At 45.8% G+C, this 22,037-nt stretch overlaps 1 protein-coding gene across 1 annotated transcript in view; it reads right to left on the bottom strand.

The window, feature by feature from the left end:
* Positions 1 to 249: 249 nt before the first annotated feature.
* TSHZ2 (teashirt zinc finger homeobox 2) overlaps positions 250 to 22,037 on the bottom strand; it is a 429,408-nt gene continuing 407,620 nt past the window's right edge. Inside the window, exon 3 of the mRNA XM_036322528.1 lies at positions 250 to 1,249. Within this exon, the coding sequence (XP_036178421.1) occupies positions 1,248 to 1,249 (2 nt within the window). The 3' untranslated portion in view covers positions 250 to 1,247. The remainder of the gene's footprint in view (positions 1,250 to 22,037) is intronic.

Genomic DNA, 22,037 nt, shown 5'->3' with positions numbered 1-22,037 from the left:
GTATGCAAGACTTTTAATATTAAAACACACTCGTAGCTTTTCCAAGTTGACGCAAGACCTGATTTTAATCTGTGTAATACAGTATTCCTGTTAATAATAACGTATAATTAAGACATCCGTTAAAAATCCATAACGTTAATTTAATGGAGAAAATCTAATACAGTTCTATTGGAATTTTTACGTTAAATTAACTTTAACGGGCTTTTAATGGATGTCTTAATTAGATCTCATTATTAACGGGAATATTCCACAAATTAAAATTGGGCCCTCAAAGTTTTAATGAAAAAAGTTGCAGAAACACATTTAAAATGGACACCCTATTTCATGCTCTCCGTTGCTTCTGAAGGCGAGCTCGCCTCAGAGCCATAAACAACCGTCCTGCCGAAGAGACCGCGGGCCAGGCTGCGGCTGAACTTCCCAGCCTGCCGTGACCTCAGCTTCTGCACCAAGCTCCCCCTTCTCCCAATCTGCAGGCTCCTACGACAGTGGCACAGGCTTAAAACTAATATTTTTTAACCCAGTGAAGGTGACGGCCACAGAGATGCCCACACGGCATGGGAACACGTCTTCGGCAGCCACACGGTTAAGCCTGACTGTTTGAACAACTCTCACAGAAGATGAACATTGTTCGGAGGTTTCCTTGGCTCAAAGTCTGGTTTAACTTAATAATTCTTCCACTTTGCGGTGATGAATGGCTCCCCAGTGCAGGGGCAGGACTGGGCAATCCAGGTGCAACCGTAATTGTTGCTCCGAACAGAAACATTTCCTTAGACAAACGCTCCCAGGGGGGTTATAAATAGGAAACGGACATTACCCGGAGAAGCCGGCTTCCCAGCGGCCACAGCTCGTGCAGCCCACTTGGACATGAAACTATGGAGACTTCGACTCCCCCCCCACCCTTTCCTGTCAAGTGTTACAAACGGACAAAATAAGTCCATCGGTGTTCTCGGGCGTGATTTTTCTTCGGGGGCACTTTGTTTCCTCGTGACAGTGAAAAGGGGGCCGTGGAGACGAGACGGCCCCACTGCAGTTTATCAATGAAAATCTAATATCGTCCATAAGCAGAGAAGTGGAAATCAATACTTCATTACCAAATTGTTAGTGCGGATGAAGAGAAATGGCTGGGCGGGTTTTTTGGGCAATCTTCCGAGAGCAGGGCGCCAGGAGTTCAATGTCGGAGCGGGGTGGTGCAACCCAGGGCTCCGCGCGAGGGGATCCAGGCCGGAGAGCTGGAACTAAGGCATTTGTCCTGTAATGGGAACCAGAACAACAACAAAAAGGTGCGTTATTTTCCGCGGGATAGCTCGGTGGTTATTTCCCCAGGTAGTCAAATGGCCCACCGAGACCAGTGCATTGGTATTAATGTTCTGCGCAGAGTCCTAGTTAGGTCTGGTCTAGGGCGTGCTATAACCCGTTGATGCAATACAGAAATGAAGAGCCAATTTAGGGAAAAAAAATTAAAATATAATGTAGGGAAGAGATATTTGTATATCATGTTCACAGCATTATTCACAACTAGAGGCCCAGTGCAATGAAATTTGTGCATGGGGGGGGGGGGTGTCCCTTAGCCCAGCCTGCACCCTCTCCAATCTGGGACCCCTTGGGGGATGTTTGACTGCCGGTTTAGGCCTGATGCTTGTCCCTAAACCAGCAGTCCAACATCCCTCTCACAATCCGGGACTGCTGGCTCCTAACCGCTGGCCTGCCGGTCTGCCTGACTGCCCCTAACTACTTCTGCCTGCCAGCCTGATTGCCCCTTAACTGCTTCCCTGATGGCCTGATTGATGCCAAACTGCTCCCCTGCCAGCCGGATCGCTCCAAACTGCCCTCCCCTGCTGGCCTGGTCACACCCAACTGCCCTCCCCTGCTGGCCTGTTCGTCCCCAACTGCCCCACTGCTGGCCTGGTAGCCCCCCCCCCCCCCCCCCCACAACAGCCTGGTCATTCTCCCCTGCCCCCCCCCTCCCCCCGCTGTTCAGTCGTTTGGTTGTCACTCACTAACCCCCCTGCTGGCCTGGTTGCCCCATGCAGCCTGCTGTTTGATCGTTTCTGTTACTGTGACGGTGTCCCAGACAATTTGCATATTTCTCTATTATTAGTATAGATAGCCAAGGGGTGGAAGCAACCCAAATGCTCATCAACAGATGCCTGGATAGATGGAATGTGGTCTAGTCATCCAATGGAATATTATTCAGCCTCAGAAAGGAAGGGCATTCTGACACATTCTATGGCATGGATGAACCTTGAGGACATTGTGTTAAGTGAAAATACCGCAGTTGTAAAATGACAAATACAGTATGCTTTTAATGATCTGAGCTACCTAGTGTCGTTAAACTCAGAGAAACACAAAGCAGAAGGTGGATGCCAGGAGCTCTGGGGAAAGGAGGGATGGAGGCTTGTTTAATGGGGATAGAGCTTTAGTTTTATAAGATGAAAAAGTTCTAGAGATGGAGGGTGATGATGGCTGTACAATAATATACACTTAAAAATGATTAACATGATAAAGTTTATGTTATATGCATTTAGCCACAATTTAAAATAAAAATACTATGTGTGATTTTTGCATTATAAAACATTTTGAAGAATAAAATATTTAACCTCACATGGCCTCACTACCCAGAGAGAGCTCCTACTTACATTCTGCTATATTTTCTTCTAGTGTTTTCTTTGTCTGTGCATTTTTCTTTTGTTAATCCTCCCCTGAGGTGATTTTTTCCATTGATTTTAGAAAGAGTGGAAGGGAGGACGGAGAGTGGGAGAGAGAGAGAGAAACATCAATGTGAGAGACATGTGCCCCGACTGGGGCTGGGGGTTGAACCTGCAGCCCAAGAACGTGCCCTTGACTGGGAATCCAACTGGCAACCCTTCAGTGTGTGGGCCGACACTCTAACCACAGGCCAGAGCTGTCTGTACATTTTTGTTGGGCTTACATAGTTATAAGTACCCGCTGTGTAATATTTCTCTCTGTATTTTTCCACTTGCAAGTATCATTGTGAACAGCTACATGGCTTCTATAACCATTCTCTAATGTTGGACATTTAACTTGCTTCCAATTTTATTTAGTGATATATAACACTGTGATGAACATCTTTGGTTTAAAGCCTTTTAGCATGTTGTATTTTCATAAGCTTAAATTCCCGAGTGTTAAATTCCCAAGTCAAAAGATAGGACCATTTTCCAGATGGGTACTAGACTTATCATGGTGATCATTTCATAGGTTATGTAAAATGCTAATCACATGTGAAACTAATATAATATTATATGTCAACAGCACTTGAATAATAAAAAACATATTTTAAAAAAGGACCATTTTTTTTGTGGTGGGAGGTACTGCTTAAAATGTGCTTTGCTATGGGAGGTTACTGAAGTGAATTTTTTTCAGATATATGCTATTTGGATTACTGTAAAAATGCATATAATTTCCATTAGCCCAATCTAGGCGGTGTTCCTTGCTTATATCTTGTTATCTAGTGCAGTGATTTTCAACGGGTGTGCCTGCCAGAATTTTTAAAATATGCAATACTGGCCTTTTTCCCCTTTATATTGTCAAATAAAAACATGACAACAGCCAACACATCCATAGCCAAGTGGTATGAATGCCTTGTCTTGAACCATACATATAATGGACATATAATGGAGTTGTATCTTATCAGTCACATTGCATAGTTGGTTAATTCTTGATTCTAGAAATCCTTATATACAAGTATAGGCACCTGATTTTTTAAAAAAGTCACTCTGGGAAGGAACTCTTACCATTTGCAACGTCATGGATGGAACTGGAGAGCATTATGCTAAGTGAAATAAGCCAGTCAATGAAGGAAAAATACCACATGATCTCACTCATTCATGGATAATAGAGACCATTATAAACTTTTGAACAATAATAGATACAGAGGCAGAGCTGCCTCAAACAGATTGTCAAACTGCAGCAGGAAGGCCGGGGAGGGTTGCGGGGCAGGAGGTAAGGGGGTAAGAGATCAACTAAAGGACTTGTATGCATGCATATAAGCATAACCAGTGGACATAAGACATTGGGGGATAGGGGAGGCTAGGGGACTGTCTAGGGCGGGGGGATAAAATGGACACATATGTAATACCCTTTGTAATACTTTAAGCAATAAAAAAAAAAAAGTCACTCTGGAGCACAATGGGTAGGTAATTATTACTACTATTATTTTTTGTAAATCAATCAAAATCATACTTTTTTTTTGTCAGATGGGCAAAAAATATCGTAATAAATTTTTTGGTGTGCTGCAGAATTTTAGTGTTTAGTTTATGTGTACCCTGAGATGAAAAAGATTGAAAATCAATGATTTAGTGATAGTGATCATTTAGTGAGAAACACGTTGAACCTATATATAATTAATATTTGGGGAAATTTCCATGTTTCTAGTAGAAGAATAAAGACAAGTTGAAGATCATATGACACCTGATGTGTGTAGAAAAATTATGTGCAAAATAGTCATAACAGGCAATATAAACAATCCCTTGGTAAGGAATGGTATGACTACAATACTGGCAACCAGTTCCTCTATACCTACCAAATGCCAGGTACTTTCCACACGATACCGCTAACCCTTGAAACAATGTCAAAGTACAAATAGGAAAAAAGGTCTCAGAGAGGTTAGTGACTTGTCCACGGGCCCACAGTGGAGGATGGCTTAACATTTAGGCCTCTCCCTTGGGAGTCCCCATGCTCTTTTCAGACACCTCCCTATCTAATCACAGGGAGGCAAGAGATCACCATCAGTGGAAGGCGTCACTCCCTTTGACGCCAGGTTTGTGTTTCAGAGGCAAAGCTAGCTGCCTTTCCTCTGACTTGGTTGGAACCTGTGGCTGGTCTGGGACCCTGAAGGAGAAAGTTTATGTGGTTGGAGGAAGAGACAGGGGTCGAAAAAGAGAAAGAAAGCAGAGGCCAGAATTTGCAAGGACGTCAGAAGGTCGGAGGAGGGAGGGAAGGGAAGAGGATATGAATGACAAAGCCGATCTTCCCTAGAGAACAAAGTGCCTTACGTTGTACAACGGGATGAAGTCTTGGTGTGGTTTCATGTGAGGTCTGTTGGAAGCCCTCGCTTTCGCCTCCCTGACCATGATATTAATGTGGAGTCAGTTTTACAGAACCTTCTTTCATCGCTCACTTCCTGTAAAAGATCTGATCAACACTGAAACTTTTCTGTCTGGGTTTCTCTTCGGGCAGTTTGTGTTCTGGGAAGGGGAGCAAGGAGAAAGAAAGTCATAATTTTATTATCTTATAGTCCCCTTCTCGGAGATCACAGTACACCTTAGCATATTAAAGACTGAGAAATCCTGCAATTAAAACCCAACCCGACCAAAAACAACATGTGTTCATGTAACACAGGGTTCCCCAGATTGGTTTGGTAACCCCTTTCTTCCCTGCAAAGTGCTCTCTCATATACCTGAGTGCCATTTTCTGAAAAACACCTTAATGACAAACTCTTCTACAGAAACCAAGGAAGCTGAGAGTTCCAAAGATCTCAGTCCCTGATCCTTGACTCACGTTGCTGGCTTTTTTGAGTCTCGGTGTGAAAGGGCCCTTTGTAGTGACCACGTGACATTTCCCCGAGTTTGTCCTATGCTTTCCATGCTCAGCCCAAGCCTGACTGTCAGCTTCACAGCGCTGCGAGGCGGGAGGTCAGTGTCTGCACTTCCCAGTGAGGACATGGGCATCAGAGGGGTGAGCCCGTGGTCACCCGGTGGGTAAGTGGGAGAAGGGTATTCGGATTCTGGTTTTTTTTTGTCTCTTCAATCACTGCTTTTTATATTGCTTGTGATGGCTTGGTGTATAATAGTGTTAAACGCTGGCATTATTAATAAAGGAAAGTCATTTCCCCAAGAATATCTGTGTAGTTAGTTAAATTCCAGATCCATGTGTCTTCTGTTCAGACCTGGCTATGGCTTTATTTCCACCTGAGAGACCTCCTCATATCCCACCACGTAATGGAAGCGATAGATTCTTCTGGAAGGTCAGTGCTGCTGTACCAGAGGAGAATGGTACACAGGGCACCTGCGTACCATGTTGGGACAATATACCCTTTCTTATCAGCCTTTATTTTAAAAGAAGAAAAACCTAGTTTCTTTAGGTCTAAAGAGGGAACCCTGGCAGAACATTAAAACTAGAAAACCCAGGAGAGGAGACTGAGAACTAGCCTTCTTAGTTCTTGCTTTCAGAAGGAATCATGTGGAGTGGGTTCAGAGAGACAAAGCAGAGACCTGGGTTGCCTCGCAAACGGCGGAGGTCACGCTTCGCTGCTGCACGGGGTTGCCCCTCTTTTTTCTAATATGTTGAGCGACTCCTCTACAAATACAACAGAAATAAATAAAAAATTTAATTACATATCTACAGAGTCGTTGGCAATGTTCATTAAGTGGAGTTTGTGAGGGAGAGCCAGGCGAGAAGATGTAATTATTTTGTATTAATTACAGAGCCACCAACAGATGCACGGGATTATATATGCTTTAATTTGGCACTGCTAGAATGGTTAATCCTTCTGGCAAGTCATTTTGGCTGGCTCTTCGCCCCCCTTGGCCTTGCTCAGGCCCCCGCCCTCTTCTTTCCCCACTCCGCACCCTCTGCTCAGAGCAGCATCTTGTCCCGGGGTGTTTTGTGACTGCTCCCCCCGTGGGCACCACCAGCACTGGATGCTTAGGGGCCGGGGGTGGGACCCCTGGGCAATGTATGGGACGGTTTCTTACAGGGCGCTCTGTCCCTCATTCTCTGCCAGAAATCTCTCGGCAGGTCCGGGTTTCTCAACCGTTGACATCTTGGGCCGTACAATTCCTGTTGTGGGAGCGTCCTGTGCATTGGGGCTTTTTAGCAGCACCCTGGCCTCTACCTACTGATTCCAGTGCCATCTCCCTTACCTGGAGCGCGATAACGCAATAAGCCAAAATATCTCTGGGCATTGCCAGTGGTCCGAGCTGGGGGTGGGAGGGAGGGGGTAGCGGGGGGTGGGGGCACAAAATCATCACAGGCTCAGAACTGCTGACAGAGGTGGAAAATGTTTTCAATCTGAGCCTAGAACTCAACTCCATTTTACATATAAACCCAAAGTCATTTCTGCACAATTGCACACACACTGCACTGTCCCGAAGTAAAGCTACCTGGCCAGCCAAGAGAAACTGTGTTTGGTTTGGAATTTCAGTGGGAGTTACTTGTCCTTTTAGAAAACCTGGTCGCCTGTGCCATGGCTGCTGGTGATAGATGAGATGCCCGTTCCACAGCCCCCAGATGATCTGTGGGTGTCGCCGACAGGTTCCCAGGGAATCCGTACACAGGAGCACACGTCGGGCTCCCTCATTATTCCTCCCAGGACCTTGTCCCTGAGTGCGGGCCACTCGCCCTGCTGACTCAGCATCTGCATGGGAGCGGAGTGCCCAGGTGATGCCTGGCACGGTCAAGTGTGAGGAGTCCTGTTCTAGTGAAGTTCTGTGACCGAAGCCTTCCCTTTCTCTCTTATTGTACAGTCACAGCACAGGATGGGTTCTTTTTGAAAGGATGTGCATAGGCTGGTCATGTGATCCATGAATGTTGTTTCAGGATAGTAAAGGGGAAATGATGGAGCCTTTGTCTGCAAATGGCCACACGGGTCTGCAAAGGGCCAGGACCCCTGCTCGACACAAGCCCTTTCTAGGCAGTGCTATGACGTGGAATATCCGTATGCTGAGGCCTGTGAGTCCCTGATCTGTGCATCCAACTGGCTTCCTGACATCTCCACGTGGACGTCTCACAAGGTAACTTTTTCAAAAGCAGGGCGTTTGAGTCCCCTGCCTCAGCCTGTCCTCTCCAACATTTCTATTCACAGGGAATGAAACCTTACACCGCCCAGTTGTTGTGGCCAGAAAGTTGGGTCATCCTTAACACCTACTCATAAAATTCCTCGGCAAACTCGCTTTCCGTTTCCACCCGCAGCGCCCCAGTTCAAGCCTGTGCATATTGTCCCCAGTGCCTGTTGTAACCGCCCATTGGGCCCCTGATTGCACGCTGTGGCCAGTCCATCATGCTCCATATGGCAAACTAAGTGAGCTTATGAAAACTTACAGCAGAGTGAGGCGGTCACTCCCCATTTCCTCCCTGCTGACCCTTCAGTGACCTATTCTGCGCTTAGAAAGAAACCCCTTGTTTTTCCAGAACTTTCCTCCTGCTCTGGCCTTGCCACTGCTCTCACCTCACCTGGGTCTCTGCCCTTGTTGAAATGTCCCAAGAACACTGGCCTTCTGACGGCTCCTGAAACAGGCCTCATAGTCTTTGCAGTGCCATTCCCTCTGCCTAGAATGCCATTCCACCCATTCTTTGCTCGGCTAGCAACTTCTCATCCTTAATTAAAGTCCTAGTGGAATTGTCACTTCCTTGGAAAAGTCTGCTCTTACCCATTGGACTTGAGTAAGTTCTTTAAAAAAAATAATATTGCACATTTATGTTGTCCTTATGGGACTTTTTGCAGATGTAAGTAACTGTTGGTTGAGCACCTGCCTCCTGCACTGGCTTGTAAACCCCAGAGAGGTGGGGACCGTGTGTCTTCCCATCCAGCAGGTATCCGGGCACATAAGCCAGTGTGTGGCACACAGTAGGCACTTGACAAACACTTGTTGAGTGAGTGAGGCCCTAAAGACAATAATTCCAAGTTCTCTATTCCAATGTGGAAATTTTTAAAAAGCATTTATTACTAAAGAAATAACAGAATAAAAAAAAGATTTACCTGGAATGCTTAGTTGTCTAATCCTATCAGAGCCAACTTAGAACATGTAACGGGAAAAGAGAAGAGACTAGAACCATCTGTCTGGTACTTTAAACTCCAAAGAATGATTTATTCTGCCGTTTTGAAGCAATTTACATTAAAAAAATTTTTTTTTCAATCCTGACCCGAGGATACGTTTATTGATTTCAGAGAGAGAAGAAGGAAAAGGGGGTGGGGGTGGGGGAGAGAAACAGCAATGTGAGAGAGAAACATCAATCAGCTACCTCCTGTACTGGGGACCAAACCTGAAACCTAGGTATGTGCCTTGACGGGGAATAGAACCTGCAACCTTTTGGTGTACAGGAGGAGAGGAGAGGAGAGGAGAGGAGAGGAGCCACCTGGCCAGGGCAGCAACTTACAATTTTTCAAAGAGCATTCTTTGGAAATATGTTGGGTAAGTAATAGGAGCATGAAGATAAAGAGGTGAGGCTAAGAGAGTTTAAACAATGTGCCCCATGATGATTAAGTGATGGGTCAGGACGCCCGACTCCTTATTTAGGACTTCTTAAAACGGAAATAAAGAGAGTGAGATATAAATTCTGGACATATAGAAAACGCATCATTAAAAAAAGACCGTGACAAGGAAGCAAAGTGGTAATGGAGACGAGTGATTTTTAACCGTGTAATCCTGGGAGAAACCTACAGGTAATATTTTTCCAAATTGATTTTACAATTTGAAAATCCAAATGGGCTTACCTACATTGCTGAATTTCATCATTAGTGTTTCTCCTAATTGTTCCTAAGAGAAATCTCTGTGTGCAGAAACCCTTAAACTTAGGTTGAATTCCAATCCTCAGAATGAATAAAATCATTGGTTAAATGTAGGGAATACTTTTTGTACACTCGATGTGGCTTCATGTGAGTAGGCAGGTAATATTTTACAATGCTTTCTAGTATATTTGCCATTTCTTAATTCCTTTCTTCCCTGCAGTTTTTCTGTCACTGAACATAGACTCATTGCTCTTGGAGAGGGAGGTCACAAAATAAACCGAATAGAACAAAAACGGCTGGGTTCCTCAGTGGTGAGAGAGGCTTTTTCTTTCTTACATTGAACCTTAAAGAGGTTGAGTCAATGATAGAATTTACAAGTTATATACCCGTAACATCCACAAATGTTAATTGTAGACCCACCGCATATGAGCTATTTCTATTAATCATTTCAACCACCCAAAGGGATATCCAATATTACAGAGGACAAAACTGAGGTTTAGATCATTGAAGTGACTCATCCAAGGTGCAATGACAGTAAGTGGAACTGAATATTCTTACAATTAATTGGAATATACATTTTCTACATTTCAGAGCCTTTACTCTTGAGAGCTTGTTTGGAAGTTCTAGCAGGAGAGTGCAGCTACTCATATATCCTTGACCGAAGACGGGTCCTCTCTTGGGGGAAAGGTGGTCCTCTTTGACCCAGTGTGCAGCTTCGGGAGGGACGCACGGGGATGGTGCGGGAGGAAGGGACAGCCGCCTAGCCAGCCAGATCAGCCGAATCAACCCTGACGATCTATGGGGTGACAGATGTTGCAGCCAGGTCGCCTTCCCAGAGCTTTTACTCTTAACCACTAAGCGAACTGTTGCTGATGTCAGAGCTGGACCGAGGAGACCACCAATTCTTTGTCAAGGGTGGTGCTTGATTAGATCCTTGAAGACTAGGAGGCAATACTATTATTGATCTTGATCATCTTCTTTTTGGAACATTTAAGTACGATGGCATGCAGGTGGTAATGGACACACTGGGAAATCTCAACTCCTGAACTTCCTCTTTTAAAGCACAACTTGTGATTCATCTGCCTAATGTCTCAAGTGCATGATCTGTGCTTCAGGACACAGCCCAGAGCCACCTGCCTGCAGCTCTGAAGCTGGTGGAGAGATTTCCTGTGGTCAGTCCCGAGCACAGCCAACATCTAAGCTGACTCCAGCCTCATCACCAACTCAAGGCTAACGGAGCGGGCGGATTGGAAGAAATGAAGCAAGTAAGTTCCCTTTTTGTCAACTTAATGGGCAGCCACGGAAATGGTTTACAATCTCATCACCACCATGACCAAGACGCATGCAAAATGGTTGTTGGCTGACACTAGCAGAAACGGGGTGACATCTTGGAGAACAACATCAATGTCGGGAAGACGTGGGGTCTCCTGAGAATGGTGCACATACTGTCATTCATGTCATCGGTGTCCTGTGTGTCAGCCTAGAAGTTTTCAATGGCAGAGAAAATGTTTTCCGTAGCACATGCTCTTCAACTTCAGGCTCTCCAAGTAGTTAGGAAACAGGAATGAGAGAAATGGCTGAGGGTTTGCCCTATGGAAATCTCTTGACAACTAATGATGGGATCATGAAGTCTTAACTGCCGAACAGTTATACCAATTACACCCAGAAGGACGTCAATCTAAATGAGAGTGATAAGGGGAGAGGGCAGTCTCCTTGCCCTCCCCTCAGCCAGCGTTCAACACAAAGCTCGTCTCCATGTGCGGCTTTGACAAAGCATGGATTGAATAATTATTGAGAAGGGATGGAGGCTGGCGCCCTCGCTGTTTGGCTTTGGGAGTCGGTCCGCTGTCTCCGAGGCCGTGGCTGCGGACGGGGGGGCCCGCTCCACGTCTCCGGGGCCCTCTGCCTCCTCCGTTGGTGCGGCCCCGATGGTGCAGCAGGCCCCGGACTCCTGAAGCCCCGGGAGCGCTATGCATCCAAAATCTTAAATATACATGAATATTTAAATAGTAATTCAAAACTAACTTGTGGAGAACCAAGATGGCGGCATAGGTTAACGCCGGAGTTTGCTGCTTTGAACAACTACTTCAAAAGTGAAACTAAAAGACGGAAGGGACATCACCCAGAACCACAGGAACGCTGGCTGAGTGGAAGTCCTACAACTAGGAGGAAAGAGAAACGCATACGGACACTCAGAGGAGGCACAGTGCTGAAGTCAAATTCTGAGGTGTGGAGTGCGCGGAGCGGGCTGGCGGCGGAGGGCGCGGTTGGCGTTTTCAATCGGGAGGGAGTCGCAGACTCTGAGCTCCAGATCCAGGTGAGTCTTTAGCGACCCAGACTCAAACAGGAGAAGCGGGACTGTCTGGCTTCGGTCAGAGCGAGTGCAGCTTTCTCTCCGAGCTTTGCAGCGAGTGCTGGGACTCAGAGAGGCAGAGCCCCTGGGGACAGGACTGAGAGCCGCCATAACTGCTCTCTCCAGCCCACCCTGTTGATCCTGTGCGACCCGCCCCGCCCAAGCCCTGCACAGAGGCATTTGCCGGATAGCCTCAGGCAAAGGCTAGATTAGCACCTCCTTAGAGGACTGAAGTTCTCTCACTGCAGACACAGCTGATTCTCATAGCCACTTGGCCTGGAGGTCAAACCCTCCCTGGTATTAGCTACAACAATCAAGGTTTAACTATAAGACTGCAAACAAAGACCACTAGGGGGTGCACCAAGGAAGCATAACAAAATGCGGAGACAAAGAAACAGGACAAAATTGTCAATGGAAGATATAGAGTTCAGAACCACACTTTTAAGGTCTCTCAAGAACTGTTTAGAAGCCGCCGATAAACTTAATGAGATCTACAAGAAAACTAATGAGACCCTCGATCTTATATTGGGGAACCAACTAGAAATTAAGCATACACGGACTGAAATAACGAATATTATACAGACTCCCGACAGCAGACCAGAGGAGCGCAAGAATCAAGTCAATGATTTGAAATGCGAGGAAGCAAAAAACACCCAACCGGAAAAGCAAAATGAAAAAAGAATCCAAAAATGCGAGGATAGTGTAAGGAGCCTCTGGGACAGCTTCAAGCGTACCAACATCAGAATTATAGGGGTGCCAGAAGATGAGAGAGAGCAAGATATTGAAAACCTATTTGAAGAAATAATGACAGAAAACTTCCCCCACCTGGTGAAAGAAATGGACTTACAGGTCCAAGAAGCGCGGAGAACCCCAAACAAAAGGAATCCAAAGAGGACCACACCAAGACACATCATAATTAAAATGCCAAGAGCAAAAGACAAAGAGAGAATCTTAAAAGCAGCAAGGGAAAGAAACTCAGTTACCTACAAGGGAATACCCATACGACTGTCAGCTGATTTCTCAACAGAAACTTTGCAGGCCAGAAGGGAGTGGCAAGAAATATTCAAAGTGATGAATACCAAGAACCTACAACCAAGATTACTTTATCCAGCAAAGCTATCATTCAGAATTGAAGGTCAGATAAAGAGCTTCACAGATAAGGAAAAGCTAAAGGAGTTCATCACCACCAAACCAGGATTATATGAAATGCTGAAAGGTATCCTTTAAGAAGAGGAAGAGGAAGAAAAAGGTAAAGATACAAATTATGAACAACAAATATGCATCTATCAACAAGTGAATCTAAGAATCAAGTGAATAAATAATCTGATGAACAGAATGAACTGTTGATTATAATAGAATCAGGGACATAGAAAGGGAATGGACTGACTATTCTTGGCGGGGAAAGGGGTGTGGGAGATTCGGGAAGAGACTGGACAAAAATCGTGCACCTATGGATGAGGACAGTGGGTGGGGAGTGAGGACGGAGGGTGGGGCGGGAACTGGGAGGAGGGGAGTTATGGGGGGGGGGAAAGAGGAACAAATGTAATAATCTGAACAATAAAGATTTAATTAAAAAAAAAAAAAAAGAAGGGATGGAGCCCAGTGCTAAATAACACACACACACACACACACACACACACACACACACACACAAGCAGAAAGGAATGGTTTTAATAATTAAAAATATTTGGTTTTACCATGGGAACCTCCTATTGTCTTTTTTGCACTCTACAATATCACAAAGGTTATGCAAGGTGTTTCTGCCAGACATTACATACCAGGAAAGCCTTGTGTATTTATAAATCCCTATAGAAAAGCTAAGTCTTGGGTTGGTTCATGTGTCCATTTTTGCTTGTACTACTAGGAAGCTCACAGTCAAATTTTTGGCCCGACTTTAGTAACTGTGTATTGTCTGAAGGCTCTAGTCTATACCCTCTGGATTCTCTTCAGACTCCCTCTAGTTTCCTTTGACATATTTGTTGAGAGTTTGCCTCTGCCATTTATTTACTCACTGTGTGACATTGAGGGAAATGACTTACCCGCTCTGAACCTGTTTCCAAATCTTCCAAATCAGAACAATAATAGTACCTTCCACAATGGTGCCTGGTGACAAAATATACTCAATATAATGTAGATTTAAAAAGCGATTTTCTTTTCTTTCATGAATTCATTGCATTGCATGCAATATAGTCTCTTAAAAGTGCTGCGGAATAAGATGTAGAATAAAAAAAAATATACATAAAATTCTACTTATGTGTGAGAAGTAAGTAATCATTAGGTCTTGGAAAATGGATTATTCCTTCTTTCTGGAAATTTTAAAAAGTAAGTAGAAGAGAGGCTCTTTAGTTCGTACATTAGCCAGTGTTGAAAAGAAATCAGTTGTCAATTTGGATGTGAAGCTAAGGAAAGTTTTTCCTTTTTATAAATAAGAAAAGGGTAAAATGGCATCTCAAACATTTGCTGTGGCTATTAAGAAGAAAGCAGGAGGCAGTCCCAGTACCTACCACTTTTCTAAGTGCTCATTGTAGCTCTGCGCTCTACAGTAATGCCTGAGACAGGGCCCCATTTTCCCTATCTGTTGATGAGAAAACAGAGGCTTGAGCTGGTTAAGAAACTGAATTGAGGTCAGAGAGTTAGCAAGTGGTAGAGCCAGCGTTTCCACTCAGATATGTGGCCTGGAAGCTTCTTCTCCAGCCAGTACTCACTGCTGTCCATGGAACTAACCAGCATGTTCTCAAGGCGCATTTCTCAGTAAAGCTAGATAATGCAACACGAGAAGCACTGAAAAACGGCCCAGCTGTTTTGTCCCTTCAAAAGGAAAGTTAAGCGGGTGGCAAGGCTCAGAACAGCACTCTGGCAAGGAACAGGGAGCGCGCCCACTGCGGTGCCATGATGATGTCATGGCTACCAGGCGGCAGTTCTCCCACACGCTGCTTCCGGGGCCTGGCCGTGGAAGAGAGATTTCCCTGCACCCATTTTTATTGAGCCACATTCATATACTCCAAAGGCACTTAAATTGTTTGAAAGAGGTCTAGATACTGGCAAACACCTCCATAAACAACCCGGACAGCTTAAAGTCCAAACCGCCAACCACATGATTCACAATGGAACCCGTCTTCCCTAAGTGGAGCGTGCAGCCGAGTTATTTATTACAACTAACGTACAACCACTGAGCGTCACTGTGTGGGCACCGCACAGACTCACTGCTGCCTGCATGTGAGCTGCTGGTGTCTAGGAGGAACTGCACGCCTTCCAAGTGTGGAAAATCAACAGGCAGAGGGTGCTTGTTTTGTTTTGTTTTGTTTTTACCACCGTGATTATGTGTCCAAGGCCCTGCAGCAGCCCAGTTTGTGGTGTGTCCCCCCCTGGGAAAGGGGTTGGCATGGGGACACGTGCTAAGAGGAAGAGCCACTTTCTAAGAAGAGCTCCTTCGTTTCAATGATGTGTCATTCATTGGGTGCCTACCCTTTGCTGAAGCTTGACTGCTGCTCTTTTCATTCTTAAAATAATCCCCTTTTTCGGGGGTCAGGAAAATAACGGATAGAGATTTAAATAACAGGACCAAGATCACATGTCTGGCAAGGGACAGACTAGAATTTGAAACCAGATTTCTGTTACCAAAGTGCCATATTGTTTCCTAATAACAACTATGACCCTTTGCAAATTTGATTGCTGGTAATAATTCCCAACCCCCGCAATGGATTGGGAAAATGTGAGTTAGTGTTGCCTCTTTAGATGAAGGACGGAGGTCAGGAGGGTGAACTGTCCCACCGCCCACACCATTTCCTAGAGGAGCTGGAAGGAAACCAAGTTTGGTCAGGATCTCACACTGAGTTTTGAGTTTCATCTGACTCCACCAGCACTCCCCAAAGTACATTGGGAAAGTTCAAGTCCCTTGAGATGCTCTAAGAAGAAAAGATGTTCTTTTATTCATTTGTTTATGTCTTAAAGAAACCTCTGGAAAAATGTCTAGCTCCTGGCCACCTCACAGCCTTTGCAGCTGCTCTGCCCCTCGCCCGGAGGCCCCTCGCCCGGAGGCCCCTCCCGTGGCCCTGCCCAGGTAATTCCGGCCCCGGTCATCCTCTGGCTAAAGTAGCACGTGCTCAGAAAGACCTTCACTTAGCCCAGGATCGAGACTGGGTCCCCAGGCTGCCTATCTCTTACCCCAACTTATCATGAATGTTACGTTGGTTTGTGTGAAGGCTGGTTTCCGGCTTTTCTCTCCCACTAGCTGTCAGGAGGTGACTGCTGAGTTCAAGTCTTCAAAGTGCCAGCCCATGGGTGTCACTTGGTGAAGACACTTGAGATTTTCCTTCATAGTTCACCCTTGCTCAACCTTTGTAGAACCACAGAAATGAAAATGAATGACTGCAGGGATCCTCCCCGAGCCAACCACCTGGCAGATGGCAACATGAAGGCCCAGACTTCATGTCCATTGGGTGACAATGGGAACACTTGTCATTTATCAACCCAGTATGTCCTTGAGCCTGGGCCCAGTGGTTAACCAATTGTATCTGATTTCATCCTCAGGACAGATGAGGAAACTGAGGCTCAGGGCTGTTAAGCAGCTTGCCCAAGTTCACAGCTATAAGTGGCACAGAGTAATCTGACTGTGCCTTCTGCCTCTGAGTGGGCTCCCCATGCTGACCTCAACCCACACTGGGCCACTCCAGGAGATTCTGCCTTAATTGTCTGGGGTAGGCCTGGCACTGGGTTTTTAAATTTCCCAGGGGGTTCTAATGTGTTGCCAAGATTGAGAACTATTGCTCTACTGAATGACTGATTGATTGATCACTGCTATTTAATCAATTAACCCTTCTTATACTCAGTAGAATACATGAAGTTCAGTTTTCTACAGCAGTGTTACTACTTCTTTCTCTCTGTCTCTGTTTCCCCTCTCCCCACTCCTAAATCTGCATTTCTGTGTAGATGAAGTTCCTTCACAACACACACACACACACACACACACACACACACACACACACACACACACACAATGCACTGCTGTTTATAAAGACAGCCACCTTAGTCTAGTTGCATTTCAGATAAAAACCTGAGCAACCGAATTTCCATACAGACAATTTGCACAAGACCTTCAAGTCCCTGGGGTTTATGTATTGGTTTGCACTTCAGTAACAACAACAATCACTATCCTATATAATAAAGAGGTAATATGCAAATTGACCCTCACACCATGACATTGTCACAAGATGGCTGCACCCACAGTGGAGGCAGGGTTTCCGTAACACAAGATGGCTGTGCCCACAGCGGAGGTGGGGTTGCCGTAACAAGCTGTTATGGGCAATCAGCAGGGACCTGAGGCTGCATAGTGCCAGGCCGGGTGGGGAGAAACCTGAGGCTGCGCCCCCCACCCAGTGAGGTTTGATGGGGGATCTCAGGCCACACCCCCTGCCTGGCAGGGCTTGACGGAGGACCTCAGGTCATACCCCCCTGGCAGGGCTTGATGGGGGACATCAAGGTATGCCCCCGCCCTGGCCCGGGCCAGGGGACCTCAGGCTATGCTCCCTACCCTGACGCCAGCCCAGGGAACCTCAGGCCATTCCCCCTGCCTGGTGGGGCTTGATGGGAGACCTCAAGGTGCACCCCCATCCAGGCCCGGGCTAGGGGACCTCAGGCCATGACCCCTGCCTGACGGGGCTTGATGGGGACCTCAGGTCATGCCCCCCGCCCAGTGGGGCTTGATGGGGGATGTCAAGGTGTGCCCCCTGCCCCAGCCCAGGAGAAGGTACCTCAGGTTGCATCCCCTGCCCGGTGGGGCTTGACGGGGGACCTCAAGGTATGCTCCCCACCCTGGCCCGGGCCTGGGGACCTCAGGCCATGCCCCCCACCCTGGCGCCGGGACGGGGGACCTGAGGATGAGCCGGGGGACCTGAGGCTGCACCCCCCAGCCCTTTGGGGCTTGATGGGGGACCTGAGGCTGTGCCTCCCCGCTGGCAGGGCTTGACAGGAGTGGGGCCGGTCAGATCTGGATCTCATTGCACAGGTGGGTGGGGTCTTGACTCTGGGTCCCGCTGCATGCCCCAGACTCTGACAGGAGGAAGATTTTCATATACATTTTACTAATTTTCTTTCATCTCTGACACATCTATTATAGAGAAAGGGCAAATAGCAATATTAAAATATTTCCTCTAATCAATTACCTTTTAATGTGCATGAATTTCATGCACCAGGCCACTAGTTATTAAATAATGAGGCTTCGCCTTGTACCAGGCACTGTGTGAGGCTGGTGGGGGACAGAGAGGCCCCCACAACAGAGCGGAAGTGGGTATTTCCATCAAGACTTTTCTACAAAGGGTTCCCAGCTCATGGGAAGTGAAGGGATGGCCACCATGGCTGGTAAGAGGTGTAGCCAGGATTTGAACTTTCCTCTGCCCACTCTACCACCACCTTCACTAGACTCCTCCTTCCCACCAGACCACACTGCCTTCTAGAGGCCTCTTCAAACTCTACTTGTGATTCTGCTTATGCACTGAAAAACACTGAAGCATGCTTGTTTTCTGGCAGGAACTCAAGGTTTTCTCCATCCCCAAATCAGAAGCAACGATATATATTAAATGTCTCACTTATCAAGTTTACTATGAAATGTTCAGACCTTCTAAGTGCAGCTATAAATGAAGCAGGAGGGGCCCTCTCATCTCTGTGTGAAGGAAGTTATGGGGAGCTTGTATGGAGGGGTATGGAGGGCTCCAGAGCCCCAAGCTGCTCCCTCTGAGGCCAGGGGCAGGCCAGGGAAGTGGTCATGAGAAGCAACCACTGAAGTTAAAATAACAATACAAAAGCTTTGGTGATAACATGGAAGCCAGTATTTTGAACTGAATTGTGTCACCCAAAATTCATATGCCTCAGGATATGGCTGGATTCGGGCATAGAGCCGTTAAAGAGATGGTTAAGTTAAGATGAGGCCATTAGGGTGGGCCCTAATCCGATCGGGCTGGTGTATTTATAAGCAGAGGAGGTTAAAACACATGGAGGGAGACACCAGGATTCGCAGGAGCACAGGGGGAGGACCATGTGAGGACACAGAGAAGACGGCCTTCTGCAAACCAAGGAGAGAGGCCTCAGAGAAAACCAACGCTGCGGCGTCTTGATCTTGGACTTCCAGCCTCTGGAACTGTGAGAAAATATATTTCTGATGATTAAGCCCCCAAGTCTGTGGTATTCTGTTAGGGCTGCCTGAGCAAGCAAACCACCAGGGAAAGAAAAACAAGTGTGTGAGGCCTGAAACTGATCTCAATGGCCGGAGGCCGCCATTTCTTCCACATTCTGGAAGGTGTATTCCACTCTGTTCTCTCCCATGCCCACCCTGCCTGTGGGATATTATTAAGGTCACCCCAAAATAGAACAAAATGGAGGCCCAGCACATTTCCACAAAATCATAAACCAATGTCATGGCCAATGCGGCACCACAGCTCTGTTTTAGAATTTCACTTCGGGTAGGGTACAAATGCTTTGGGGGAGGAAGTTTCTAGACACTGATGCTTCCATCATTTTTATCTTATGCGGAAAGGACATTGGAGCTTCCCAGGAACCGTGGACTGACTGAGAAGTGTTGCCTTAGGTATCGGTTCTCTTTCAGGACAGGAACTTTCAAAGAGCTTCTCAGAGGGGAAGAGGATGTGGAAACTTCCAGAAGGGGCAACCATGGGCATGTGCCTAGGAGAGTCTTTTGGGGACTTCCTACCCTCATTTCAAGCAACAACTTCATTTCATCTCTTTGGTGTATGTAAGAGCTCTGTATAAGATTGTATTTGAAAAACATATTCAACTGTTTTCCAGAATTATTACTTCAATTTTATATAATGATGATGGGATGATGACTAAGCTCAATGACACTGGCCCAGGTGAGCCAGCAAGACTTTGGTTGTGCATTTTTTGGCTCTAGACTTGTCATTGAACACAGCAATTTCTTTCAGCCAACATTGGGGCCAGTCACTGGGTAGTGTTTCAATACAGGGACGCGGCAGGGAACACAACAGCTAGGACCTCTGCCTTCAGGGAGTTGGCATTGCAGAGGGAGAGAGGCATGCACAAATGCAAGACCATGGCAGTGAGCTACGTGCTCTGAGGATAGAAAAGCAAGATGGTGAAAAAGTGAGTGGATGGCATGTGAATATCAATGTGGCCATTTTGGGAAGGGCCCAGGGAAGGCCTCACTAGAAGGTGACATTGTGCATAGAATTCAGGGGACCCATGACCTTGGGTAGAAAGAAAATGACACCTTTAATTTCATTGACCTCTAAGTAAAATTCAGCATTTCCTTCACTTGTGAATGTAGACACAAAATCATAATAGTATTAGCAGCCTCCTGATTTATATGACCAATATTTTCATCAAAATGCTACAGATTTTTTGTCCCATTATAAACATCTTGCGATATCATGTACACTCATCATTACTTTGAAATTAGCTGTTAGCCTTAGTGTTGGGTATGCTATTCAATGTACAGAGTGGGGCTAAAGTAGGCTTATAATTGTGCATACAGGAAACAGAATTTATTACTGTATTATGCTTTATTAGTTATTGTATTATTTTTCATACAAACAATCACAAGCCTACTTTTGCCCCACCCTATATATAAAGAAATTCATATATTACTATCACAAATTGGTATCTTTAATATTTGATAACTGTATTTCTGTGATTTTTTAAAATCCTGCATATTTTATTTTATGTCTTTAAAAGCATTACTGTTGAGAAGGCCTCTATGGGCCTCACTAGGTGTCTAAAGGAGTCTACAGCCAGAACTTTTGTGGCCTAAGGAAGCAAGGGCCTCTTCAATTAAATACTTCTTAACCTTGGACGAGCGTTGCGGCAGAGTTGGGGAAGCCTGGAATTTCTTTTATTTTTTTAATCTGATATTTTTTTCATTGATTTCTAGAAATAGTGGAAGGGAGAGGGAGGAAGGAGGGAAGAGAGAGAGAGAGAGAGAGAGAGAGAGAGAGAGAGAGAGAGAGAGAAACTTCAACGTGAGGGAGACACATCAATTGCTTGCCTCCCACACTCACCCTGACTGGGGTTGGGGAAGCTGCAACTGAGGTATGGGCCATTGACTAGGAATTGAACCAACGACCCTTTGGTCCATGGGCCAACACTCTGGTTAGAGTGAGCAAAACCAGCCAAGGCAAAGCCTGGAATTTTGAGTAGCAATTGTTACTCAGGTTGTTCAAGAACAAAAGATAGACGACAGTATAAGCAAAAGTTTACATTTCTCTCTCTCTCTCTCTCTCTCTCTCTCTCTCTCTCTCTCTCTCTCTCTCTGTATTTGTAAACACACAGTTGTTTATTTGTAGTTTCTGGAGAAAGGATATGTAGCTCTGACCAGATTCTCACAAAACTTCTTGACCCAGCACAAGTTCAGAGTCACCATTCTAGAAGGAGTTGTCTCAGGATGGTGGTTCTGAACGCATGTTGGGTCAAGAACCGGCCATAACTCAGGAAAAGTCTTAAACATCCAATGTAGCTACTGCTGGAGAGATCCATGTTTTTTGTTTTTTTTTTCAAAATATATTTTATTGATTTTTTACAGAGAGGAAGAGAGAGGGATAGAGAGTTAGAAACATTGATGAGAGAGAAACATCGATCAGCTGCCTCCTGCACACCCCCTACTGGGGATGTGCCTGCAACCAAGGTACATGCCCTTGACTGGAATCGAACCCGGGACCCTTCAGGCCACAGGCTGATGCTCTATCCACTGAGCCAAACTGGTCAGGGCCCCATGTCTTTAAAAAAAATATATTTTTATTGATTTCAGAGAGGAAGGGAGAGGGAGAAAGAGATAGAAACATCAATGATGAGAGAGAATCATTGATTGGCTGCCTCCTGCACGCCCCACATTGGGGATCAAGCCTGCAACCTGGGAATGTACACTGACCATAATCAAACTGTGACCTCCTGGTTCATAGGTCGAACCTCAACCACTGAGCCATGCCAGCCAGGCTGAAGAGACCCATTTCTTCCAGCACCCCTACTCCACTCTGTTCTATTTCATACAATCCAAAGCCTCAAGTCTGTTCAAAAACAAGAAAATTTCATCCAAAAAGGTAAATAAGTGGCTACAAAAGTGTTTGTTTGAAGGATTCTGTCAATATCTGCTTTTATGTGAGGAGGGAGCGCCAGAGGCTCTCTGCGTTCATCTTCATTATCACATCAGTGACTCTTCCCCTCCTGGTTTTAAATTAAGATGCCCTGGACACTCTC

This window comes from Myotis myotis, unplaced genomic scaffold, assembly GCF_014108235.1.
Source record: "Myotis myotis isolate mMyoMyo1 unplaced genomic scaffold, mMyoMyo1.p scaffold_m19_p_9, whole genome shotgun sequence".
NCBI classification, from domain to species: domain Eukaryota; kingdom Metazoa; phylum Chordata; class Mammalia; order Chiroptera; family Vespertilionidae; genus Myotis; species Myotis myotis.
The sequence above is the reverse complement of the archived record's forward strand: the minus strand, read 5'-3'. Positions and strand labels throughout refer to the sequence as shown.